At 38.5% G+C, this 22,703-nt stretch overlaps 1 protein-coding gene across 7 annotated transcripts in view; it reads left to right on the top strand.

Moving 5' to 3' along the window:
* Positions 1 to 18,770, top strand: part of ARHGAP12 (Rho GTPase activating protein 12) — a 74,665-nt gene extending 55,895 nt beyond the window's left edge. For 3 of the 7 annotated variants that reach the window (XM_057376535.1, XM_057376534.1, XM_057376536.1), the window contains 11 exons: positions 219 to 300; positions 2,345 to 2,467; positions 6,743 to 6,847; positions 7,194 to 7,292; positions 9,818 to 9,926; positions 10,901 to 11,020; positions 13,890 to 13,988; positions 16,039 to 16,116; positions 16,890 to 17,024; positions 17,289 to 17,391; positions 17,822 to 18,770. In XM_057376535.1, coding sequence (XP_057232518.1) covers positions 219 to 300; positions 2,345 to 2,467; positions 6,743 to 6,847; positions 7,194 to 7,292; positions 9,818 to 9,926; positions 10,901 to 11,020; positions 13,890 to 13,988; positions 16,039 to 16,116; positions 16,890 to 17,024; positions 17,289 to 17,391; positions 17,822 to 17,996 — 1,228 coding nt within the window. In that variant the 3' untranslated portion in view covers positions 17,997 to 18,770. The remainder of the gene's footprint in view (positions 1 to 218; positions 301 to 2,344; positions 2,468 to 6,742; positions 6,848 to 7,193; positions 7,293 to 9,817; positions 9,927 to 10,900; positions 11,021 to 13,889; positions 13,989 to 16,038; positions 16,117 to 16,889; positions 17,025 to 17,288; positions 17,392 to 17,821) is intronic. The other 4 variants (XM_057376532.1, XM_057376533.1, XM_057376531.1 and 1 more) reach the window with 3 other exon arrangements.
* Positions 18,771 to 22,703: the final 3,933 nt, after the last annotated feature.

Genomic DNA, 22,703 nt, shown 5'->3' on the forward strand with positions numbered 1-22,703 from the left:
TAGCTTTGTTTGATTTAGACTTTGATGGTCAGGCTGGGATTGTTAACATATGTTCCCTTCTACAAATATGATAGCAATTAAGACTTACTGATGCCACTAATGACTGTATATGTGCAAAAGAACATTAACATACAGGTCAGCTGAGCAACAATGATCGACGGTTTAAATATCTGCTTTCAGAGTCAGTTTATTTTGTGTTTGTTTACAATTATTTACAGAAAGAATTGGATGTCATCGTGGGCAGTGTTACAAGGGTCATCACTGCTGTTCACTAAAACCCAAGGAAGTGGAACTGGCTGGGTAAGCTCAGGAACAACCCCCATCCTCACTGAAGTGTTAGTCATGTAAAGCACAGTAAATTAAAGCCCTCTTATTTGCAGGGCCTAAATACCTATATATATATATATATATATATATATATATCTAATTTGGAAAAAAACAACTGTGCAAGTGGGCAAAAAAAAACTAATGTAACAATTATGTTGTATAATAATGTATGATAAGAAAACCAACTGTATGTTTGTATCTTTGACAAACAGGAAACTGATAATGTTCAGGTGCCCCATAGGCTTGAAGTGTTTTCTTCAGGCCRGATACTTGTGTTCCTTACTAATGTGTTTGTCTAAACAATTTGTTTTACCATCCTTGGATTTTTTTATAAATGCCAAGTAATTTTGAATGTGATCCGTGTACTAAAGAAAATAGTCTGACGCTCCTTGTGTTGGACTATTTGAGTAATGCAGTGTTGTTGTCTTATGATTTAGTCTTTGTCTTGCTGGATTCCATGTTTTGTTTTAGATCTTCATAGTGCATGACAAGTTCTTGCACTTATTTTGTTGTCTGATGAAGACCAGAAGAGAAACATCACACTGAAGATGATGATTACTCAATTTTTTAAATCACCTCTAGAGTAATAGCACTATAATTAAATTTGCTATATTTATCCAGCTGCATTCCTACATTAATAGGCATAGAAATAGCTCTTTATCTACAGCTTACTTAGSCTCTTTTGGAGGTCTGACATTAAACTGTGTGGATCTCCTGTAATAACTGAAGACAGGCCAGAGTCAGTGTTCGTTATTTCCAYGTATGATCATGCGAATTCCAGCAAAATTGCCTCTTACAGATCTGTGCTATCTTGCTGTGCTTTAGTGATCTTTCTACTTGGCTCACTTTCTCCTGCTGCGCTTCATTATGGGTAGTGAATTGAAATGGACAATTCTTCTCTATGGCATTGAGTTTTTTTCAGACCTGTAAATATATTTTTCCCCCCTTCAGTTAAAGGGTTGGTACAAAAATAATGGGTGAGGATGGATAAATAAAATCTGGAGTAGAAGAGAATGAAAAAGGGTAAAGTTAGGAAAGATGGTCAAGCAGTGGGAAAAGAAAGGAAAGGAAAAACAATAAAGGCAGAAAGCACGAGAGAAGGTAAATTACATTGTATGGTAGGAAGTGGATTTTGGTGACCTCTGTGGTTGACTTTTATGGCCAAGGATCCAAATAGTATTGTAGTTTCACGGATATTATTATGCATATTTGGAAGRTAAAACTTTTGCTTGGATAACTAGTCAAGCTCCAAAATCTCAATTAAAGCTACTAATACTCTTAATTCTAGTCCAGCTGTAGATCAGAAGGACTGTTTTTTTCAGCTGTATATTGATATCATTAGAATTCACAATGCTAAAAACTGTTCATGCATGTATGATGTTACAAATGATTTGTGCCCAAATTAATTAGCCATAAAAGATAAGCAATAAGTAGAGATGCATGATTTATGGGCACTAGGGTAAGTTGTTATGCCATCCAGATAGAGTAATTTAAAAGTAAATAAAAGTTTAATAAATAAATTTTAAAATAAAAATGCATAAGTTCTTTTGATAATTTAAGTGGAGCAAAAGTCCYATAGTCACAATATTTCTGTAAGCCACAATCAGTTGTGTGTACTGTCAAGCACTAGAGTAGGGTCAGCAAAGTAAATATCAACAGTACAAACTGAATGAAATGAAGCTGGAAATATTAAGCTGGAATTTTTTTCAAGGTGTTTTACACCWCCATAGTCACAGTTGGCTTTGTTACGTAATTAAATATTCAGCACACACTCTTCTAGGTCTCTAGGATTTTTTTTTAATTGAAARTTCCACCTCACCTCTCCAACTTTGTTCTGTGTCTTTATTTTAATAAGGTGAAGTCAAGTCTAGCAATTTGACATACAATAAGTATTACATTTCTTCTTCATCTTATGAGAAGAATATTTAGCATTCGCCTAGTGATTGATATAACCATATCTTCTTTTTTTGTRCATTGTTTTGTGACTTCATCACTTTTCTTCCTTTTTCTCATCAAGTCATTTTGCCAAGGGGGCTCAATTCCTGAGCTCTTGCTCTCGCTGCTTTCTTCTTGGAAAAATGCTCTCAGTCGTCGACCTGCTGTCACCTATGTAAACTCTGCCCAAGTCTCAGCTATCACTGTATGTGTTCCTGTTGCATGCCTCTTGTCGCTGTAAGGCTATTTGCCACTAATCCTGAAAGTAAACTCGAAGTTTTCCAAGATTAGTTTTGACACTTCATATAACACCTCATATATCTTGTTTGCTGTTTTTGAAAGCTAGCCAAGGTGCAAATTAACACAAGTTTTTTGCAATAATCCTGCAATTGTTCTACTGCAACAAAGTAGAAAGTGTATCTGGTTCATTGGTGCCAGAATTATAATCCCCAATTTACCTACTACTTGAACCACCAGTGCCTTGACTAATAAGCAGCATGATATGCTGAGTTTTTTAACAGATATTTTGTGTCTGATTCTTTCTAACAGAACTAATTTAGAATCTTTGTATGGTGCCTATGATACCTTTGATACAATGGTGTACATGTTGTTTGGTAATTCTAGCTGTAATTGGAATACCCAAAAATGTAAATGTTATGCATGAAGAGATGAAAGAAAAAGAGCGCAAGGATGTTCTAGYTATATTCCACATACAGAAAGCTGAYATAAATTTTTAGGATTCTTCATATGTAATTTAAGCATCCGTAGTTATGTTTTGAAAATGCCAAGCACAGAAGAGCTGCCTATCAAAAATTTATCAATTAATCTTGTGTTGAAAATGATGCAACTCTTCTTCTTGTTTGTCAGATTAATTGCTCTGTATGTGGAAGCCTGGAACAGATAATTTGTGAACATTTTGATAACCTGTAAAAGGTTACTTTTTATAAGGAGATTGGTATTTTTTTGAATGTTTTTTTTTCACTCAGCCTTTGATGTGAATGAGATGTATTAGCTGTTGTCAAATTCTGTGACAGGGCTTCATATGGCAAATGGCAACTGCTTAGAAGGATTCTTCTGTCAGCTCTGTGTAATAGTGACAAGTACAGTGGTGGCACACCAAGCCTGTAAACTTCCCAAATATCAAGGAAATAAATGCTCTTCAAGATTCATCTGAGCAAACCCTTGTTTATGTTATGCCACTGTGTTTTTAGCCAAGGATGTTAAGTGTACATTGCTACAGATCATCAGAATTGCACTGCTGATTATACAGGAGCTCAGATGCTCATTGTGAAAGCCTTTTGGAATGCAAATGCTCCTATCAGGGTGGTTTAAAAAAAAMCCCATCATTTTTTCTGTGACAATAAAGAATGTATTTTTCTTTTTCTTTTTTAAGCTCTAAGTTTTGAAGCTCCCTTACCAGCCAAAAAGGTGCATCTGTCTCCTTAGCTTTCTTTCCACAATTCCTCCATGGATGAGGTGGACTTGGAATTGAAGCATCCTACACAACTCTAAATAGAAACAGAATTACAAGAATGCTATGTGTCATTTGTACATTCAAAGTCTTCCCATAAATAACTTCCAGTTCTGTTTCTAAAGAATGCTAGAAGGTATCAGAGTACTTCCTGTGCAAGCTTCCAGGACTTGGAGAAAATCCTGAAAAGATTGWAAAGGCCTTGTATTTATTGATGTCAGTACACATCTCCAAGGCTATCCTTAAGCTGCAAAGCATCTACTCTAAAGCAAAGAAAACATTCTTTCCAAAAAGTTRCCTCTGCCATACAACCAGCATAAGCACATCCTATGGCTATGGTTTTCTTTCTAAAAAAAGCTGACACAAGTGACTGTAGGACAGCTTTATGTCCAGGACAGCAGGCAGCACCACCTATACACCTCTCCCTCTTTCCATCTCACACTGCTGCCCTCTGCAAACTTCCCAGACAGCTCAAAAGAGAAATCCAATAAGAGTAAGGTGTCTGCTCAGTAAGAGCTGAATTTCTCSTGACCAGTGCTGACTAGGTAGCACAGTCTGTTTTGAGAAAGCAGACTTAATGTCTGTGTGGGAGCAGGTGCAAAAGGAAAGGCTTTCCTTTTACTTCTGCCAGTAGAACCTGCTGGCTTCAGGAGKTTTCGATCACCTTCAGCTATCACAAGCTTCAGACCTTGTGTGCAGAGTGTCTGAGCAGCCCTGTGCAGCACTTGCTCCTCAAAGCTTTAAGGAGGGCAATGGCTGCTGGCATCTCTCATTTTCATAGACCCAGGAGCAGAAAAGAAAGCTCAAAGGAGAGAAAAGCTCATGGTAGACTTCAAATGTCCTTGAATAAAGAAGTTGTGATGAGTGTATAATGTGGTGGTGTAGCAGAAGAGCTTTGCAGGGAAGCTGGATTATTTGCATGGGTTTCCCTATCCTTGGATCTCACACAGCTGTTTGGCCACCATTTGAGTGAAGGACTGGTGAAAGACTTTGTTTTTCCCCCTTGTTTAGCTTTAGTTTTTGCTTTCTTCTGTGCTGCTCTGAAATGCTGAAGGGAGCCARGCCAAAAGGATGGGTAGAGTGTAAGGGTGCATGAGGTGGTGCTGTGATGTGTCAGTGTGGAGTTCACCAAGCTGATGTGTTGGGGGGCTTTGCTTTTGGTCAAAGCAGCACTGACAGTTAACATTTTTTCCTTGTTGTGTGTTGATGTCACCTGTRGCAAGTCCTTTCCTGTGCTTCTCAGCATTGTCTGGACCATGGCTTTAACTAATCACCCCACTGCCCCCAGTCATGTTGAGGACTTTGGCTCTATTTCCTGTTCTCTCCAGTGCCAAACTCTATAAATTGATCTAATTTTTTTTCCAACACGCAGCAGGATTGATCTAGGCAGCCAGGAAGTGCGTGTCCGGGACTCTTTGGATGTGTGTGCAGCAGTTACATGACTTTCTCTTAAACAGGCAGCAGCTGCAAGAGCCAAAATGGCCCAGAGATTGTTCCTGTGGCCTCYGCTGCTGGGCTTGAGCCTCTCTCAAAAGCTGTACTATAATTAATAAGAAATGTGCTTGGATGAGGTATTTGAGAATTAAGTTAGAAAGGGAAAGGTGGTGGGGATCTTTTTTCCCAAGTKCTAATTGGCATTGGGTAAATTAGAAATACAGCCCTATTCTGATATTTCACTGGTGAAATAAAGAAGTTAAGATGCTACTTTCYATTCAACACTTCACTGCCCTGAGGACTCTAGGCGTGGAGATTTTCCAGTGGTAAACAGCCTGTCTGAAACACAATTAGCATTAATTAACATCCATGCTGGGAGTTTAATCAGTGGCAGCAGATTAGTCCTGTTTTCTGAACCATTTTTTCTCCCCTTGGATATGGCTGTTCTTGTACAGGCTGGAAACTTGTGTTTGCAGCAAGGAGCTTGTCCTGGGGCTTAGATCCCCCAGAGCTGTCGCAGGAACAGCATTCACACATCAAAGACTTTGTAAAGAAATAAGAAAAGAGCCTTTCTGAGGGAGCAGATGCTACAAGCTTTCCCTGGAACTCCAGCATGAAATTTCTGTGCTGTAACTGAGTGACTTACATCTTTCCCCATTCCATATTTTACTCACTCACAATTAGAACTTTTTGTTTGTATGGGCCACTGAATTGGTTTCCTTGAGGAATTAMATTTAAAATCTCAACATTTAAAATTTCAACATTGCATGTTGAAATCATAGTAAAAGCACTTTATTTCAAAACATTCTCATACCTAATATGAATGTGAAAGTAGGAGCTCCCTGATGTTTTCCTCTAAATTGTTTGAAGGGTTACTTGTGGGTTAAATATGTAGGGGTTTTTTTGTTCATAGTTTTGTTTATTGGCTGGGTTTTTTTAGGAGATAGACAGTGAGTTCTGTTTACTTGGTAGGACATGCTCCAGTATTGCCATAGAAAGCACTACAGAAAAATATAAAAGTGTTGGGGGCTAAATGCTTTTTAAAAAAATAAATAGATAAAGATATATAGATAAATGTACAAACTGAGAGTGCTCTTTCAGTGTGGAGGGATGTGATACCTGTCAGCAAACCTACTGTTTCTGGTTTGATTTTTGTTTTTATATGCAACCACTGATTAAGTGGCAGAATGTTTGGAGTTTTTTTGTTCAGTTTCTTATTAGCGGTTTTGTATAAGCTTGGGATTATCTTGACTAAAATCAAGCTACAATCAAATGCTGTCTGGACTTCTACCCTTTGTGATAGGAAAAAAAGCTTTGCTGGGATCTGATTTACATTTAAATTTATGGAATTTTGAGGGCTTTAAGCTGAGCAGCTTGTAGTAGACATGCTTAAAGGTTGTTCTGTGGAAGGTTTTTTGTTTTCCTGGTGTTATGCCTGTTCATTTGTGGGAAAGTATTGTATTTGGTTTAAGTTGTTTAGACTGTAAATAATACATGTTATATTTAAAAGATGGCAAAACTGTAAGGARTTTCTTTGGGTTTAATTTTATCATCATTGTTCCTTTTTTGTTCCAGAAGTTTGGTGTCAATCAGTCTAARCCAGAATTTACAGTGGATCTCAAGGGGGCTTTGATTGACAGGGCCTCGAAGGACAAATCTAGCAAGAAGAATGTTTTTGAGGTAAATAATTTTATTTAAATGCAGAATTGTATGCACTTCAATTACTGATTGAAGAAATTTTCTCTATACTCTTAAGTCAAAAACTCATGAAACTGAGTTTTGTCCACTTCTGCCTGCTTAAATGTAGATGTTATCTTAGTCTTGCAAGAAATGTCCATTTTTAATATGTCTGTATGGGATATGCATTTCAATTTTAAGCAGGCTGTTAATGCTGTTTTCACTGGTAAATGTTCTTGAGTGGCTAACGATTTTGCCAGCAATAAGTTTAATTTGATTTAGGTAATTTTGCTTTTGAACTATTGTATGTTTACCAATTCTGATGATATCTGGTTTAATTTCTTTAAAGATAAAAACCCGCCACGGAACTGAGCTCTTAATTCAATCAGATAATGACAGCTTTATTAATGAATGGTATCAAGTTCTTAACTACACYATCAGTAATCAGGTATGTCTTTCAATCAGGAAGGTTCAATTTTTACAATAATATTACTTGGTAAACTAATTGTAAAAACAGCTTCTAATGCTTCATGTGCATCTTCATTTACTGATTTTCATGAGAGCAGGCAGGAGTTTGAGGATATGGAGGTTCTGGGTGGTGGTGAGTGAAATATGATTAGTAGTGGCAAAGGAAGAAAATGACTCATTAGATTAAGATCCAGGAGGTGTGGGCTGATATCCATCTCAGAAATTAACTTCCTTCTGTGGCCAAATACTTGTTCTGTCTCAGTGATGTGAAAGGTTCTGGTACAGAGAGAATGAAGGGGGGACAATGGCCAAGAGATGACTTAATGACATAAATTTGTTAGCATTTGATACTGCTCTTCACTTACTGTGACTGCACTGAAGTGCAGATTAAAAGCCCTGGCAAGATACTGTATTATCTCTTTTTATCTGACAGCATAATACAAAGTATTTCATTATCAGAAAAGTGCTCAAGCATTTGCACTTGATATTGCCAAACAAGATCARCCCTTTTTTAATTCAGAATTTGGAGGAGATCTTGGAGAAAATGTTGCTCTCATATCAAGTTTACTTCATGTGTATTCTTACTTTTTAATAGTTCGTGGTTTGGCTACTGTCCATAAGCTCAATTTTTGTTGCTTTTAATGCCATTCAGTGGCTTTCATTTCTCTTAGCTCTGATAGTGTTTTCCACATATGGGTGTTTTCCACCAAAACACAGCAGCCTAATATGAATGGTTTCATTTCTTTCTGAGTGCTCAGTGTGTAGGTTCCTAATCTTCTGCTCTCTCCTGGTATGGAAATGTCATGGCCGATAATAACCAGGCAAGGCAGTGTCACTCAGTCACTCAGTGACACTCTTCTCCTGTCCCCCCTGCTTGAAAATGAGTGAAGATGGAATGGCTGAGATACCTGAGATGTGAGCAAGATTAGATTGAGGAAGTGAATTGTGGAATGAGGAGAGTTTTTCAGCAYTCTGGGGGAAGGGGTGATGTCTTACTGCTGGGAGCTGCTAGTCTATAGACCAAAGATTAGAAGGCATTAATGAAGAAAGTGCATTAGACTACCTGATAATCTGAAGCACTGAAGCTTTGGGTACAAAAATCCATCAGATCTCAAGCCAGCTTCTAGTTTGGGAAAGCAGTAGCTGTGAATCTCTTTCCCATGGCCAAGTCACAAGTTCTGGCATGACAAGATCTTCCTCAAAAGAAGGGGCAGGTCAGATTCTGTTCTCTTTGCTCCCTCAGGCTGCTGACATAGCAATATGCTGTACAGGAGGAACAGCTAACTGCAAAGGATGTGGCTACTCTTTTTTAAATACAGCAATTTCCAGGTTTTTACATTAGACTTGTTGCGTAGTACAAACTAGATCCCACGTGATTTTTTTCCAAAGCATTTAATAATTTTAAAATGTGCCAATCCTAAAGAGCTTTGAGGCCTCTTGAGGACTGACAGAGGATCCTTAATGCATTAAGGAGYAAGGCAGTTGAATATATTGATCTTCAGTGTGTAAAAAGGCTATCCAAAGCTTTTGAAAGGAATAGGAATGAAGGTGTTTAAAGCTGACACTGCCCTACAGGTTAAAGTGCAGCTCAGYCCATGAAGTCATGCTGCTGCTCACTCAGTGCTCTGGAGTGCACAACCCTGCCTCATTTTTACAGTGCCCTTCCTTGTAAGAGAAGGCACTCTGCAGTCAGATTTTGGCAACTGCGTAGCACTCCAGTCCACTTCAGTTGAAGTGAAGTAAGAAACACAGTTTGGGAAGGGAATATGTTGTACTGAGATGGAGGAAGTTTCTTTTCCCATTTCCTGGTATGTCTGCAGCCATGCACGTAGCATGGGTATGAGGCAGCAGGTAAGATCTGCACACTGTTATGTGTCTCCACTCTTSAACATGAACTGTGTTTTCACTTAACAGTGTTTAATGAGAATATGCTGAGATAGCAGGAACAGAGGGCAAGAATTTTAGGCATTGGTACACTTATTTTCTCAGAGTGAATTCAGTGTATGTTTTGACAGTAGTGAGATTTTCCAATTACCAGTTCTATTTTCTATTAAGAAAATTTTACTTATAGAGGTAACAAATTGGGTGAATGCTCTAGAAATGTTTTTTCAACTCTATCAGTCTGGCATTTCTGTGGCAGAYRGTTAACAAGCTGATGATTGTCTGCTGGATTTGGAAAATAAGCCAAATCAGAAATAATTTCTGTTGTTTATTGGTTGATGTAATGAATTGTTATCATGAAAGGCTGGTTGTACKTTGTTCAATGTCCAGCAGCATTTTCATTATTGAGTCTTAGGATAAAATAATGTTTCTCAAAGTTACTCACTCTGCCATTGAGAATGGTGTTGTCTCTGAAGATGCTTAGAGTWCAGGAAATAACCAAATGAATGTCATTATAGAGGGCAAAGCTGTGTACTGTAGAACTGTCTGCAGGAAATGTGTGTGCTAATGCTGTATTCTGTGGATTGGCTAACTGGTCACTGTCTATCATCTTAAACCCAACAGGTAATAGAGCCTGATGAAGCATTAGATGATGAGGTACCAGATTCCCCTGGAGTAGAAAAACAGGACAAAGAGAAAGAGAAAGAGAATAAAGATTCTAAGAAACTTCGTTGTGAGTTGAAAATTTTCCATTAGTTTATTTTGGCAATGCCAGTTTTCATTTTCTGCATCTTTAGTATTATGTATAAATAGAGAAGAATTCAAAGGACAGCTAAAAATGAAACTGTTGAAGTTTGGAAACAGGCTTWATATAGTTCATTCTACACCTTGATGCCACTTGGTAGATTTTCTTCCATGTTTTATTAATCATACTTTAAAAAAGGAAGAAGAAAAAAATGTGAAATGTCTTTAGCTCCTGCTGTATGRCYCATTAAAAATAGGGAAAAATAAACAGTGGTGAAATTAATTCTTTTCAGGGTGATATCAAATGCACAGAAATAGTATCTGACTGTTATAAATAGTTTTGAATAAGAATTCTTTTGTTGCTTTACTGATTGGAATTGTTTTACCTTTTTATTATCTGTGGCACAGCGTCTGTAAATATTTAGACTATTAACTTGAACTAYAATTTTGCTAAGTTGCTACTGATGTATTGGCTGTTCAGAGAAACAAAACATTTTTAATTACACCTTCAGAATYTTGGAACTAAATGTCTATTAGGCACAGAAATTAACTTCCTATGCACAGAAATATGTTAATCAGGCAGACTGTTTTTTTGTCTTTGCCTTCCAGGCCCTATATATAATATTTTCAAGAAAGTATGTATTTCTTTTAAAACAGTTAACCTAATGAGAGGCAGGATTGGTTTTGAAACATAGCTGCATTTTAAAACTTCCTCATCCATTCCATATGTAAGATAGCATTTAGTTGATTTTGCAAGTTTTTAATGACAGGGTTTGAAAAATGGATGCTATTTACAAGGAGTTCCTAAAAGGTAAGGAAAAAATTAAGGATGCATTGCAAATTTGAWTAGGTTTTTGTGTGTTTTGGAGCGTAATTATTTTTTTCTTTTAATGTCAGTTCCTTGGCTGATAAATGCAGTGTTGGTTCTGTGGGTAGTAATGCTAAATGTGTTTCTCTTTTCAGCAGTGAAAGCTCCCAGCAATATAGATTCCACAGATCAGAAGAMGACCAAAACGAAGCTCAAGAAGTTTCTTACACGGCGCCCTACATTACAAGCTGTCCGTGAAAAAGGCTACATTAAGGGTAAATGAACCTTTTTAACAAAGGACATAATTTGAAAAGCTGAATTTAGTAGTTCATGTGTAAAATGGGGTTTACATGGTCTAGTTTCAGAGTAAAATATGTGTGTATAGTTGGTTTAACAAAAGTCTTGGATGTATAGTGGAACTGGTGATTAATTGCTGTACTTCTGAGTGCTGTTACTAGCCATTAAACTGCTCGGAGGATGCCCTCTCCTTCAGCTCAGTGCTGGCCAAACTGCAGTGAAAACTGAGGGCCCAGGAGCCCTTTTGGACTTGGACTCTCTAGCTGAGATGCACTGCATTCCACCTTTCTGAGCTGGGAATCCAGGTAGCTGATCCTCATTTGTGCAACARGGAGAAGGAAAGCCCTTTGGGTACAAAACTGTGCTCACCTGTTTCACAAGGGTGTTTTAGTCCGTGTGGAACCAGACAATCATGTGCCATATCATAAGAAATGAAATATTTAGGAAAACCAGGATGAGATTAAAGGAATCTTAACTTCAACATCTTTTTCCCATAACCTTTTTTGAATGTATACATTGTTTTAATTGCTTATGAAGAGTGTTGCACATACTCTTGAATCACAGTTATGAAAGATTTCCTTTTGTCACACTTGTAGAAATTTGAGAGAACAGTATTTGCACAGGTTTAAGTTAATGTGTTTGTGTAAATTATTGACTTGGTACTCATTGTAAAACTTCATTTATTTATTTATTTGTATGCTTTAGCAGGACTTGTAGGTGGTGCTCTACTAGGGTCAAAATAGCATATGGGTAGGCAAATACCAGACCAAATCTGCTGTGATTTGCCTCACTACATACTTTAACAGGTGTGCTTCTGTTGCATGTGGCGTTTGATATATTTGTGTATCTGCAAATATAATTGACTTGTAAATGATGGAAAGTTTGTTTGGGATAAGGAGGCATTATTCCCAGACTTGGACGTTTTGCTCTGCTTTACATCTTAGTAGTCATGTCATGGCTCASTGACGTAACTTCTGACATTGGCAACACGGAACACTAAGCCAAATTTAATTGTACATGTGYGTGCTAATGACTGGATTTTTAATAAAGACATTAAGGAATGAAGAGTTTGGTTTTTATTTAAAAGCATGGTGTAAGTTTTAAAAGTTGGATCTGCACTGTACAGTTTTACATTTATTGAATGAAGAATACAGAAGTCTTCATTTAAAAGCCCAGTGTACTTTTGTGGCTGCTGCAGAACAAGCTTAGTAAATGGAAAGCTTGGCAAACCCAGCATGAGCAGAAAAAATAGTGAAAAGTTCTAGAAGAAAAAATCCACTTGAAACAGCATGCCCCAAGTGGAGAAGGAATTGCGTTAAAGTTTTGTTACATGGAAAATAAAAAGTACAGAAGTTACTTTTAAGATGAGAAGGAAAAAAATACTCSTGTATACATTGAAATTATTAAAGTCAAAGGCAATTGTAGCAAATTACATTGTTATATGCTACTATTTTCTTCTGCTACCTAATCTGCATTGCTTTACCTGCCACAGCTGCATGCTAGCCTGGCTTTCTGCTGCGTGGGCTTTTTCAATCCTTTGCTACTGATTCTGCTATTAAAGCTCKCTGCGTGAGTAGCTGCCCCAGGACTGAGGTGGTGTGGGTCACTGGCCTTATCATATTCAGCTGTTAATGCCATTCAGTGCCCATTTTCATACTGTAAAATCAGTTTGGTGTGCTGCTTGGATTTCCCAAAGCAGTAGCAAAGGAGCAAGAGTTGTCAATCTGTTGCAACTATTGAACATGAAAAATGGGCTGGATGCTGTGCATGAGGCAAACACAAGAGCATTCTCTCTCTTTTGCAGAAGCTCTGAAGTAAGATACACTAGATCTTGGGAAGATGGCCACTTGTGTACCTAATTGGACAGATTAAACAAACAAACACCCCTTCCCTTTAAAAGTGTGATCTTTTCTTCTCTGTCTCAAGACCCCATGTCACCCTCATGCATCTGAACAGAAGAGGTCATCCATTATTTGGGCATCTTTGATGAAAGCCATAAAAAGGATCTTTCAAAGGTTTTGGCAATAACGTAATCTGAGCAAGAGGGATTAACATGTTGCTCGAGTTCCCAGAGATGTTGCAAGATGCTTCTCTCTGTCCAAGCTGATTTTCATTGTTCCACTTTATGGTAGAAAAATACTCTCCCTTGGATTGTGTAGTTTTAAAAATAAGAGTCAAATTTACCTTTGCCCATAAATATCTGTGTTTAGATTCTACCTTGCAGCCAGGTTGCCTATGCATGGTCAGACTTGCATCCATTCAGAGCTCTGATGTAAAGGTCTGTCATTTACAAGTTTGTGTCAGAACTTAAAAATGTCAGAAGACTCTACGTTAAAGTAAATGAATATATAATGCTGTGTTAAACAGTAGGTACAGTGAAAGATGACATTTTGCAGGGTTTTTTCCCAAGCATTGCCAAAAGCTTTCACCCTGGTCAAAGTTCATTATCTCTGTTTGGATATTTAACAAAGATTACAATAAATATATATTGAGCTTGGAATAGGAATGGGGTGTAACAGGACACATTTGACTCAATTAAATTTCCTACTTTAGTATTGACCATGTGACTCTTAAAAGTATCACCTGATGGATTAAAATTATTTCAGTAGCAAAACTTCCTTCCTTGGAGACTCACGTTTGTGCAACTGCTGGCGCTCTTTCTTACTGGGAGCTTTTTCTCGCTGGAAGCTGCTGAGAACTCTTTTCAAAACTTTCCTATTTCCACTCCAATACTGCRACAATTGTATCCAGTAGACTTTGCTCTTTGTAGAGGTTTGTTTTAACCTGAACTAGTTCTGTCACTTGAGTCCTGTTCCACTGTAAATCAGTCTCTTTACTTGGTTCCAGATCAAGTTTTTGGTTCAAATCTCACCAGCTTGTGTCAAAGAGAAAACAGCACGGTGCCAAAGTTCGTGAAGTTGTGCATTGAGCATGTTGAGGAACATGGTATGGTTAAAATTTTTTGTTTACAAATCTCTCTTGCTCACCGCTCCTAATGTTGAACATTTAAATCTTAAAATGCTGTTGGTTTATTTGGGGAAAATAATCTTAAACTTGTATCTGGAGTTAGCATTGGGTTTTTTCAAGAGTGAGGGCATAGGTGGGATCCRAAGTGGGGAGAGGGGAGAAAACCTCATATTTGAGAAACTGATCTGCTTCAGTATATTTCAAGCTAAGGAGAAGGCAGGACAGTCTCCTGGCAGCAAAGCTCTAGGGGAAGAGGGATTACAAGAAGTAGTAGAAGAGCTCAGCTCACCAAGTTTTTTTCCATCTTAAAAGTGAGATTATCAAAATGCAACCATGCCTTTTTACACGATTTAAGCATGCTAACAATCCCTTCTATTAAAATTTCCTGGAATCAACCTTCTAGGAAAATGTTGTGTTCCTGCTCTGTGTATGCACTGACTGCCAGAAGACCAGTCTGTTGSTTTGATGCCCTTGAGCCACTTACACCAATTGCTAAATTTTATGCAATTGTGGAGATTATCAGTGTCCACATATTGACTCAGATTTTGTTTCCTTTCATTGAAAATATGTATTTCCTACCTAATAACTGAGAACACTTTATTGGAAAGCTACATGTAGCATTCTGGGTTGTATGCTGGAAAGCACATCTTCACATTTTTGTTGAAAATATGTTGGTTGTGACTCCTCACTTGGCTRTGGTCTCTGCTGGTTTTCTTGCCTGTTTCTTGCTGTTGTCTTTGCCCTATCTCTTGGAAAAGATGACTGAGAGGGGATTATGGCATCTCCATAATCATCATTCAGGTATTTACCAGTCCGTTAATCTGTGAACATTCTCTTGAGATTCAGGGTAAGTGTTACAGGGGAATACATGTGGATTCTAAGGCATCCTCCATGGGAACTTCATTTAGGATTTTGTTGCAGCCTGTAGTCCTCTTTGTCAATGCTTCTATCTTATGGCCTGGGAGGGGAGAAAACTGCTTCCATTATATTGCTCCAGTTCGACAAACTTCCACCTTGCTTGTGGCTTTATTTCAATTGTGATCTGAAGATTGCAAGAAAGGGGTTATTTTGTTTTGTTCCTTTTATTTTTATTTGTTTTTTTATATTTTAAAGACAGGACTGCAGTGAAGATAGTGAAGTTTTCCTTTTTTAAATACCTGAGGGGAAGCTGACAGAAATGAACAGCCCTTTTTTTCCCTACCTCTCCAACTCTTCTTCCTTCTGCCAATACACTTCAAATCAGTTCTTTCTGTAAAGGAGTGACTGGTGGATTGTGGGGAAAAGGGATATGTCAGATGGTGCTGGTAATTGTGCTGTGTTGCATCAGACAACTCCCTGAGGAGCTACAGGGACTTGCAGGTATTCTGGCAACGCTCACCCTCTTAGTGGCACTGACTCACCTGCTGCATTCAAGTGGCTTTTCAGATAAATTCTTTACCTCCTAATTACTGCTGAGTAACTGCAGTAGCAACCACAGAGACACAGTTTTCTTCTTTTCTGGTCGAGTGTGCAATCCTGTCAGGCAAGGGCTGCCCATTTTCATTCTGTATGCTACCTCTTTCAGGGTAGCTCTGAGTGTGCATGTACATCATTCCCTCTCTGTGTAAGCCTGGTCACTTGACAACTTTGAGATGCTCTCTATGCATGACTTGATTGGATTTTTCTTAACCATACATTAAAAATTGAACACTGTATCCACAAAATATTTGGTTATTGCATGTTGGACTCGCATATATTCCCTGCTCACCCACCAGGACCATCTTAAGACATCTGATCTCATTGGGGAAACTTGGAGCTGTTGCCTCATTACTACTTGAATAGGAAGTTTTAGAGATCATTTTGAGCTTGATGCTGCCAAATTTGTGCCAGCAAATTAGGCGTCCTTTGTTTTATATGCCCTGCCCATCAAAGAAAGCTAGTTTAACTTTTTTTTCCTTTGTTACAAGGTGGGTTTCCTTTGCTTTTAATTTTGCTGTGTAGACCTATCCTTACGTAAAGTATTAAAGTGGATTTATTCCTTTTGTTTCAGGCTTAGATATTGATGGCTTATACAGAGTTAGTGGCAATCTTGCCGTGATACAGAAGCTGAGATTTGCAGTCAATCATGGTAAGCTTCCTCACTATATTACAATGACATAGACTTTCAGACTGTTGAAGTTCAGAGAAAGCTCAGGAAAAGGATTTCCCTGTAAGTGTAGTGTATCATGAGAAATGATTGTCATCTTCCAAGTGAAGTTACTTCAGGATTGCAGAATTGATTATGTAATAATATTCATCACTTGGACCATAGAGGCATTGCTRGAACAGAATTCTAAAGAAAGATGGTCATAGAATTTGAGGAAAGGGGGGTCATTTCAAACAAAATAACTACCTTATGGACAAGCAGCAAGCATGTTAAGCTTCCAGTAGCGCTGAAATTGTAAGCTAATTTTTTTTTAAGTGAGATTTGCTACTGCCTTTTTAGTAGGGGGAGGGCTTAGCTCATCTTCACTGTACTCTGTGCATAAAACCCTTTCTTCTGGCAGTATCTTAGTGTTTTGTTCAGTGAAACCAGGAAGAGAATAGTAGCCCATCCACAATCTGACTTCTCATTTCCTGATTGACAGGCTGTAACAGTAAATTTTGTGTCATGTCAGCAGCTCCTGTTCCCTTCTGGAAAATGCCCTAGGAGAAGGGGAGCTGTATGTAGTGCAGTAGGCAGAGTTTAGCCATCTCCGTCTGCTGCTGCAGCTCTGTGTCCCAGGATGGGACACACAATGGGCTCAAGTAGAGCAAGTCTTCACTGCTTTGAAAGCAGTAAGGACAGAAGAATAATTTATTAAAAAAAAAGGGCTTTTACAGTTGAAGTATTATCATTAATTGTTTATTTTTCTCTCTCAGATGAGAAGCTGGACTTGAATGACAGTAAATGGGAAGATATACATGTCATCACAGGAGCCCTAAAAATGTTCTTCAGAGAATTGCCAGAACCACTGTTCACTTACAACCACTTCAATGACTTTGTCAATGCAATTAGTAAGTCTGCAGAACTAGAATATGGTGTTTGGGTCAGTTCTGTACAATTTTTTATTTTGGACGTAGAAAGAATGTTTCGGTTATAAATGGGGTGACTTGTCCGGAATTTCCTGTCCGTAATGCCGGGGTGGGCCGGGAGATGGCAGTGTCCTATCTCGGATTAGCACAGCAAACCGTGGCTTTCATTCCCARCCTCTTCAATTTTGTGCTAAAGTTTTAAACAAAAATACTGAATTTTTGTTTCTATACCTCATTCTTTTGCAGAGCAAGAACCAAGGCAGCGTGTCCCTGCTGTTAAAGATTTAATTAAACAGTTGCCAAAACCAAATCAGGACACGATGCAGGTACTCTTTAGACACCTGAAAAGGTAAGTAACAGATAGAAGGAGAAGCTTTGTGTTACTGACCTTCCCTTAAATAATCGAATTCAAAATACTGCGTGATTGTTCCCACTGCTTCTTTTTTTTTTTTTTGCCTGTATTGGACTTTAGAAAAGTGATATATCTGTATGGTTTGATATGAGCTTGCAGAGCACCAGAATTGAGACAGTTTGTTTCATAGTTGTGATATTTACTGCCAAGTCCTTTTGAGGGATTGTGAGAGGACCAAGAATGACATTTCAAAACAAAACTTTTTTCATAGAGAAGGGAATTACAGCAGCTCTATGTCCTAAGAGTGAGACTGCTCTTTAAATAAATACTCTGAATAGCCATTTGCTTTGGACTGTGTCTTTTTCTGTCATCCTATTGCTCTAACACTGATAAGTCTCCTTTTGTGTGGTTTTTTTTTGTCTTTCAGAGTTGTTGAAAATGGAGAAAAGAACCGAATGACCTATCAAAGTATAGCAATAGTTTTTGGTCCAACCTTATTAAAACCAGAGAAAGAGACTGGTAACATAGCAGTCCACACAGTGTATCAGAATCAGATTGTAGAATTAATTCTCCTGGAATTGAATTCCATCTTTGGACGCTGACATTTTTCTTGGAGAAGAAACTGGAAGTGATGGGTTGGCAGCAGTACTCCATCAGAAGGAAAACCTCTTGCTGTATATGATGTTTTATGTTTGTGGACCAAGCAGTAACTTGTTTTTTGCACTTTTGGGGAGGGGAGAACAGGAGAAATGTCTGACCACTTTAATGCAAATTAAAGACAACACTTCAGATTTCTTTGCAAAGTTCAATGTAAAAATGAATTGAAAAGTTCATAGTTTGCCTTTTCAAAATATCATTGGAAAAATGTAATATAGGTTCATACACTGGATTTCTCGAAGAGTAAAACTGTTAATCTCAAACTGGATAATCTGGAATTTAATCTCAAAATCCTTCCATTTGATGGGAAAAAGTCCTACCATTTTTCCTGGTATGGAAAAATTCAGTGAAGTTACATCTTAAGCTTGTTTATTGCARCCTACTCAGATCTGTATGACACTTTTCCAAGGGGTTTCTGCATGCAGTGACTGTCTTAGACTTGTGCTAACAGTTTGGTTTAGTTATTCAAATCTTATTCTTCATGCAATATCTGCTGCCCTCTTTCCTTCTTTTTCTCCTGTTTTTCTGTTTTATTTTTTTTTACTTCTTTCTGTCCTTTTTTTCCCCAGCAACCTCTCTGGAATTCTTTGCTGCTTCATAGAGCAGCACACTATTACACTATTTCAAACACTGAACTTGTAAGAATATCCAGSAATGGATATTTGTCTTGTGGCAAAATAGAAGTAATATTTAATAAACAYGTTCATTTTTTCAGGGTATGTCCTGAGCTAAGTTTTGTGTTATACTGATCTAAAGCTAAAGTCCTAAGTGAATACCGACTGTAACACTGTACTGAGTTCCTGGTATAATGCTGTGGTAGTGGAGGTTCATTCTTGATGTAAATACAGGCTGTCCTTTTGATTCCTGTATATAATTCAGTTCCTGTATAGTTTAAGAACACTTTAGTCACACATTTCTAATCATGGGTAGATTAGCTACAGTAGCATARTGTTTCCAGTGGATGTCTGGGTTTCAGCAGGGAAACAGGTTATGGGGAGGGAGGGAGATCTAACTGTGTGCACTTTTAGATGTTAATTACATTTGCGGGCAAATAACTGTAATGCAAATGGTACTGGAGAAATACTGAGTGTGCTTGCTAAATTGTTAATGCACTACAAGAAGAGCCTTTTAGTTTATTTAATATGTACAGGATACTTTAGAAAAATGTATTATGAATTCTAACATCTACAAATAGTGAAAGTCATGTTTTGATAGATAGATAGATGTTTGATGGAATCCACGATGCTAAATTTAAGATTTTCTTTTTACATTAATGTAGAATAATTTGTAAAATTGGTTTTGAAAGATTTTGTTACAGGGAGCATGGTCTGCTGAAGATTTTTTTAAATGTATTTTTCTAGACTAACTGCTGTATCTGACATATTTGTTATGTCTAACCTGAATAAAGAAAACCAGTAGTTCTTTCAGAGTTTACCATACCCGCTTCAGAMAACACAAACCCCTTTTAACAAGAGCAATGTATCTTACCCCTTAGCATGGATGGATACCACTTGTGACAGAGTTGTCACACTGGACTGAAATATGAATGCCTATTTCATAACCTTACAGTTTTAGGAACTTCACAGTCCCCTTCTTTAACAACTTGAATTCTAACACAAAGTTCAGAGAGGGCAGAAGTAATTGGTGGATTTAAGTTTGCAGTCTTTGAAACGCATCCTTTCTTGGACCGCACTGTACAGGGAGCAGGTACGTTGAGGAAGGGATTGTGTGTCAGTCGCCTTCAATCGCTGTGTCCCTGTCACACACAGCCCCAGCTGACAGCAGAGGGGACATGTGGTGACGCACTGAGCTGTAACCAGACTGATGGTACGAGAATCTCAGGAGCTTAGGGCTTGCATGAGAAGTTTTTGGAGATAAGCGAGAMGATTAGTAACCTTGTGGCTTTCTCGGTGTCTTCGTGTGGTAATGGTGAAGTCTTGTGGTTTGTTGCGAAGCGACCTGGGTGAGAACTGCGAAAGCCCYGTCTGGGTGGTTGGTGTCAGCCTTCCTCTGGGCTGTCACACCCAGCAGAGCTGAGCCTGTGCCCTGACCTGCCAGAAAATATCAACGAAGTTGAAATCTGTGGATGTATATTATTCAAACCCTGCCTTTGGCTGTAAAATGAGAAAGAATTCCTGCTGCTACGTGAGAGGGCTTGTTCACCGGTCACCTTTTGTTGCGAGTGTTACCTTTTTCAAAGGAAGAATGCCTTTTTAAAGCAATTTGATAATGAGGATGTCACACTTTTCCTTGTATTCCCCCAAAATAAAGCATTTTGTTATTACAATATCTAGTATGGTTTTCTGCAGTGAAGTTGTCTTAATAATCTAATTTTTAGTTTGGGGAAGGGAGAATATTRTTTTTAATTGAAAGAAGTGTAGGCAGACACTTGAGACATTCAGGAAGAGGAGGAAGTCCAAGCTGATGGTACATTTGTTGTGACCATCTTGAAACTGGGTATGTCACCACACTGCCTTTCTTCACTGCTTGAAAGATCTTGCTTGTTCTTGCAGTTAGCAAATAATCAAAATGAGGGATTTGCACACCAGGGGAAAGCTATATGTATTAGATGAAACATATTTCTTTAAAAAGAAATTATATATTCTTCACTTTTGGCTCTGTATCAGATTTGGTTCTGGTTTGAAGTAAATTTAAAGCCTGAATATAAACTTTTTGAGGCCATCCATAACCACTCAAGTATACTGGAAGTCCAACATTGCGTATTGGTGCCAGCTGAAATTTTTGTTCCAGTGCTAGAGCTGTGTTCAGCTCTATCGTTCAGCTMCACAGCAGAAGTACCAAGCATCTTTCAGACATGCTTGATCTGTACCTGTTATGGGTTTCTTCACATTGGAGCTGGAGAGAGAAGTGAACAGAAAAAAGGCAAATATGCACAGTAATTTGATGTAAACTAATATTTAAAGTCATGGTTGCATGCACGAAGTTTTATTGTGAGTGGATAGGTCATGCTTCCTGCCCAGGCCCAGGCATTCCTCGCCATCTTCCCAGAAATCCATGATGAATTCCCTTTGTGCTCAACCCATTGTATCCTGGCAGGCGAACCCTCCCCTTGCAGCATGAGAGAGAAGGGAGTTTATAGGTAATACAGTATCAGTTTATTCCTGGGCTGAGCCCTGACTCATTTCCCCTAAAGGGAACACCTTTATTGAGCCCTAAAGCCCTGATATTTTCAGAATCAATCGTTTGATTCATAATCCATGACGTAAGGCAGCACAGTGGGGCATTCTGCCGGCCAGGGGGAGGGACAGCATGTCTGATGAGGCCGCCTGCAGCCGCTGGGGAGAGGAGAGCTCCTCGGGAGAATCTTAATTAGCCTCCAACAATTGGCAAGTTTTGTGGGCAAGCAGCTGCTAGGACTGGATCGGGCCTTTACAAAAGTAGCCCTATGTGAATGTAGGATTTAAATGAACATTCCCCCCCTCTCCAGCTCCCCCAGCATTCTTGTAAACAGAGCACTTGTAAAACAAGCTCACACTGTGTAACAAACCGACATGAAAGACATTCAGAGGCGACTTGGCCTCTCGGTCCTTTTTATTGCCTTGAGAATTAAATGGCAGCTCTAATATTAGTTTCCTACAACTTCCCCAAACAGATTCGAGTTTGTTAAGGTACTCAGCTGCTRCTTTAAAAAAGTAAAAGAAATCTGTGTTGCATTCTGCAAACTCAGAGCTGCAAAGTGGAACAAGCAGGTATAGCATTGGTTTGATTTCTCATAGAACCTCATCTTACAGCTTATTACACTAAAATATAGGTGGCTGGGGAAGGGGAGAGAGATTCTTAGTGTGGGAATAAGTAAATGCAAAACACTGAAGGYAACCAGACAAAGCAGGTGTGATGGACAAGCAAAATAGCAAAGAAACATTCATTTGGAGCTGCAGGAATCCAGGCCAGAGACCTGGGAGTGGGCCAGGCTGCCAAGAGTGTGGGTTTGAGTTGGTTTTCCTTTTCTCTTTTTTTTTTTTTTTTTCCTTTTGCACTTGTTACAGTACAGATGAAGGCTCAACTATGCTTTTAAGGGTAATTTGCTCTAAACATGTGGAGTTAGGTAACATTGCATAAGAGGAATACCTGTCTTTCTCCATCTTTTCCTGAGTGGCTTCTATCTCCTCAGGGATGCACYGGTGTGTAACTCCCCTGGACACAAACACCCGACTGCTAAATGGGAGTCGAGAATAATATTCCTTCAGCCAGTATCTGTGCAATGCAAAAATAAACTTGTTCTCAGTTTGCCAGCRTTATTCTGGTGGCACTGAGGGCCCCATCTGAGATCCAACCCTTGTGGCACCAGATTCTGAGGAGCACAGGTGGTCCTGTCTGTTACGAGCTCAGCACACCAGAAGAAACAAATGCATGAAGCTCAAAAGTGGGAGTATGCCGAAAAAAATAAAGCTCCAAGCTAAACTGTCTTCACAACTAGTTTGAATCTGCATGAATAGCTTGTTAATTCATAGTGTGAAAGAAACAGCTGTCTTCTAAAAAAATAAATATAATTAAAAGCTGTCATTTCTTATATCAGGTATTGGAATTTACTTGTTAGACATTGATCAGCCTGTCTAGTTCATCAGGTGCTGCAGAATCAAACCACTGGCGGTGTTTCCTGGCTGCTGCTGTGCCAGTGCTCTCTGCCTTTA

Source organism: Malurus melanocephalus, unplaced genomic scaffold (assembly GCF_030028575.1).
Source record: "Malurus melanocephalus ecotype Western Australia unplaced genomic scaffold, MMel_1.1 scaffold_280, whole genome shotgun sequence".
NCBI classification, from domain to species: Eukaryota; Metazoa; Chordata; class Aves; order Passeriformes; family Maluridae; genus Malurus; species Malurus melanocephalus.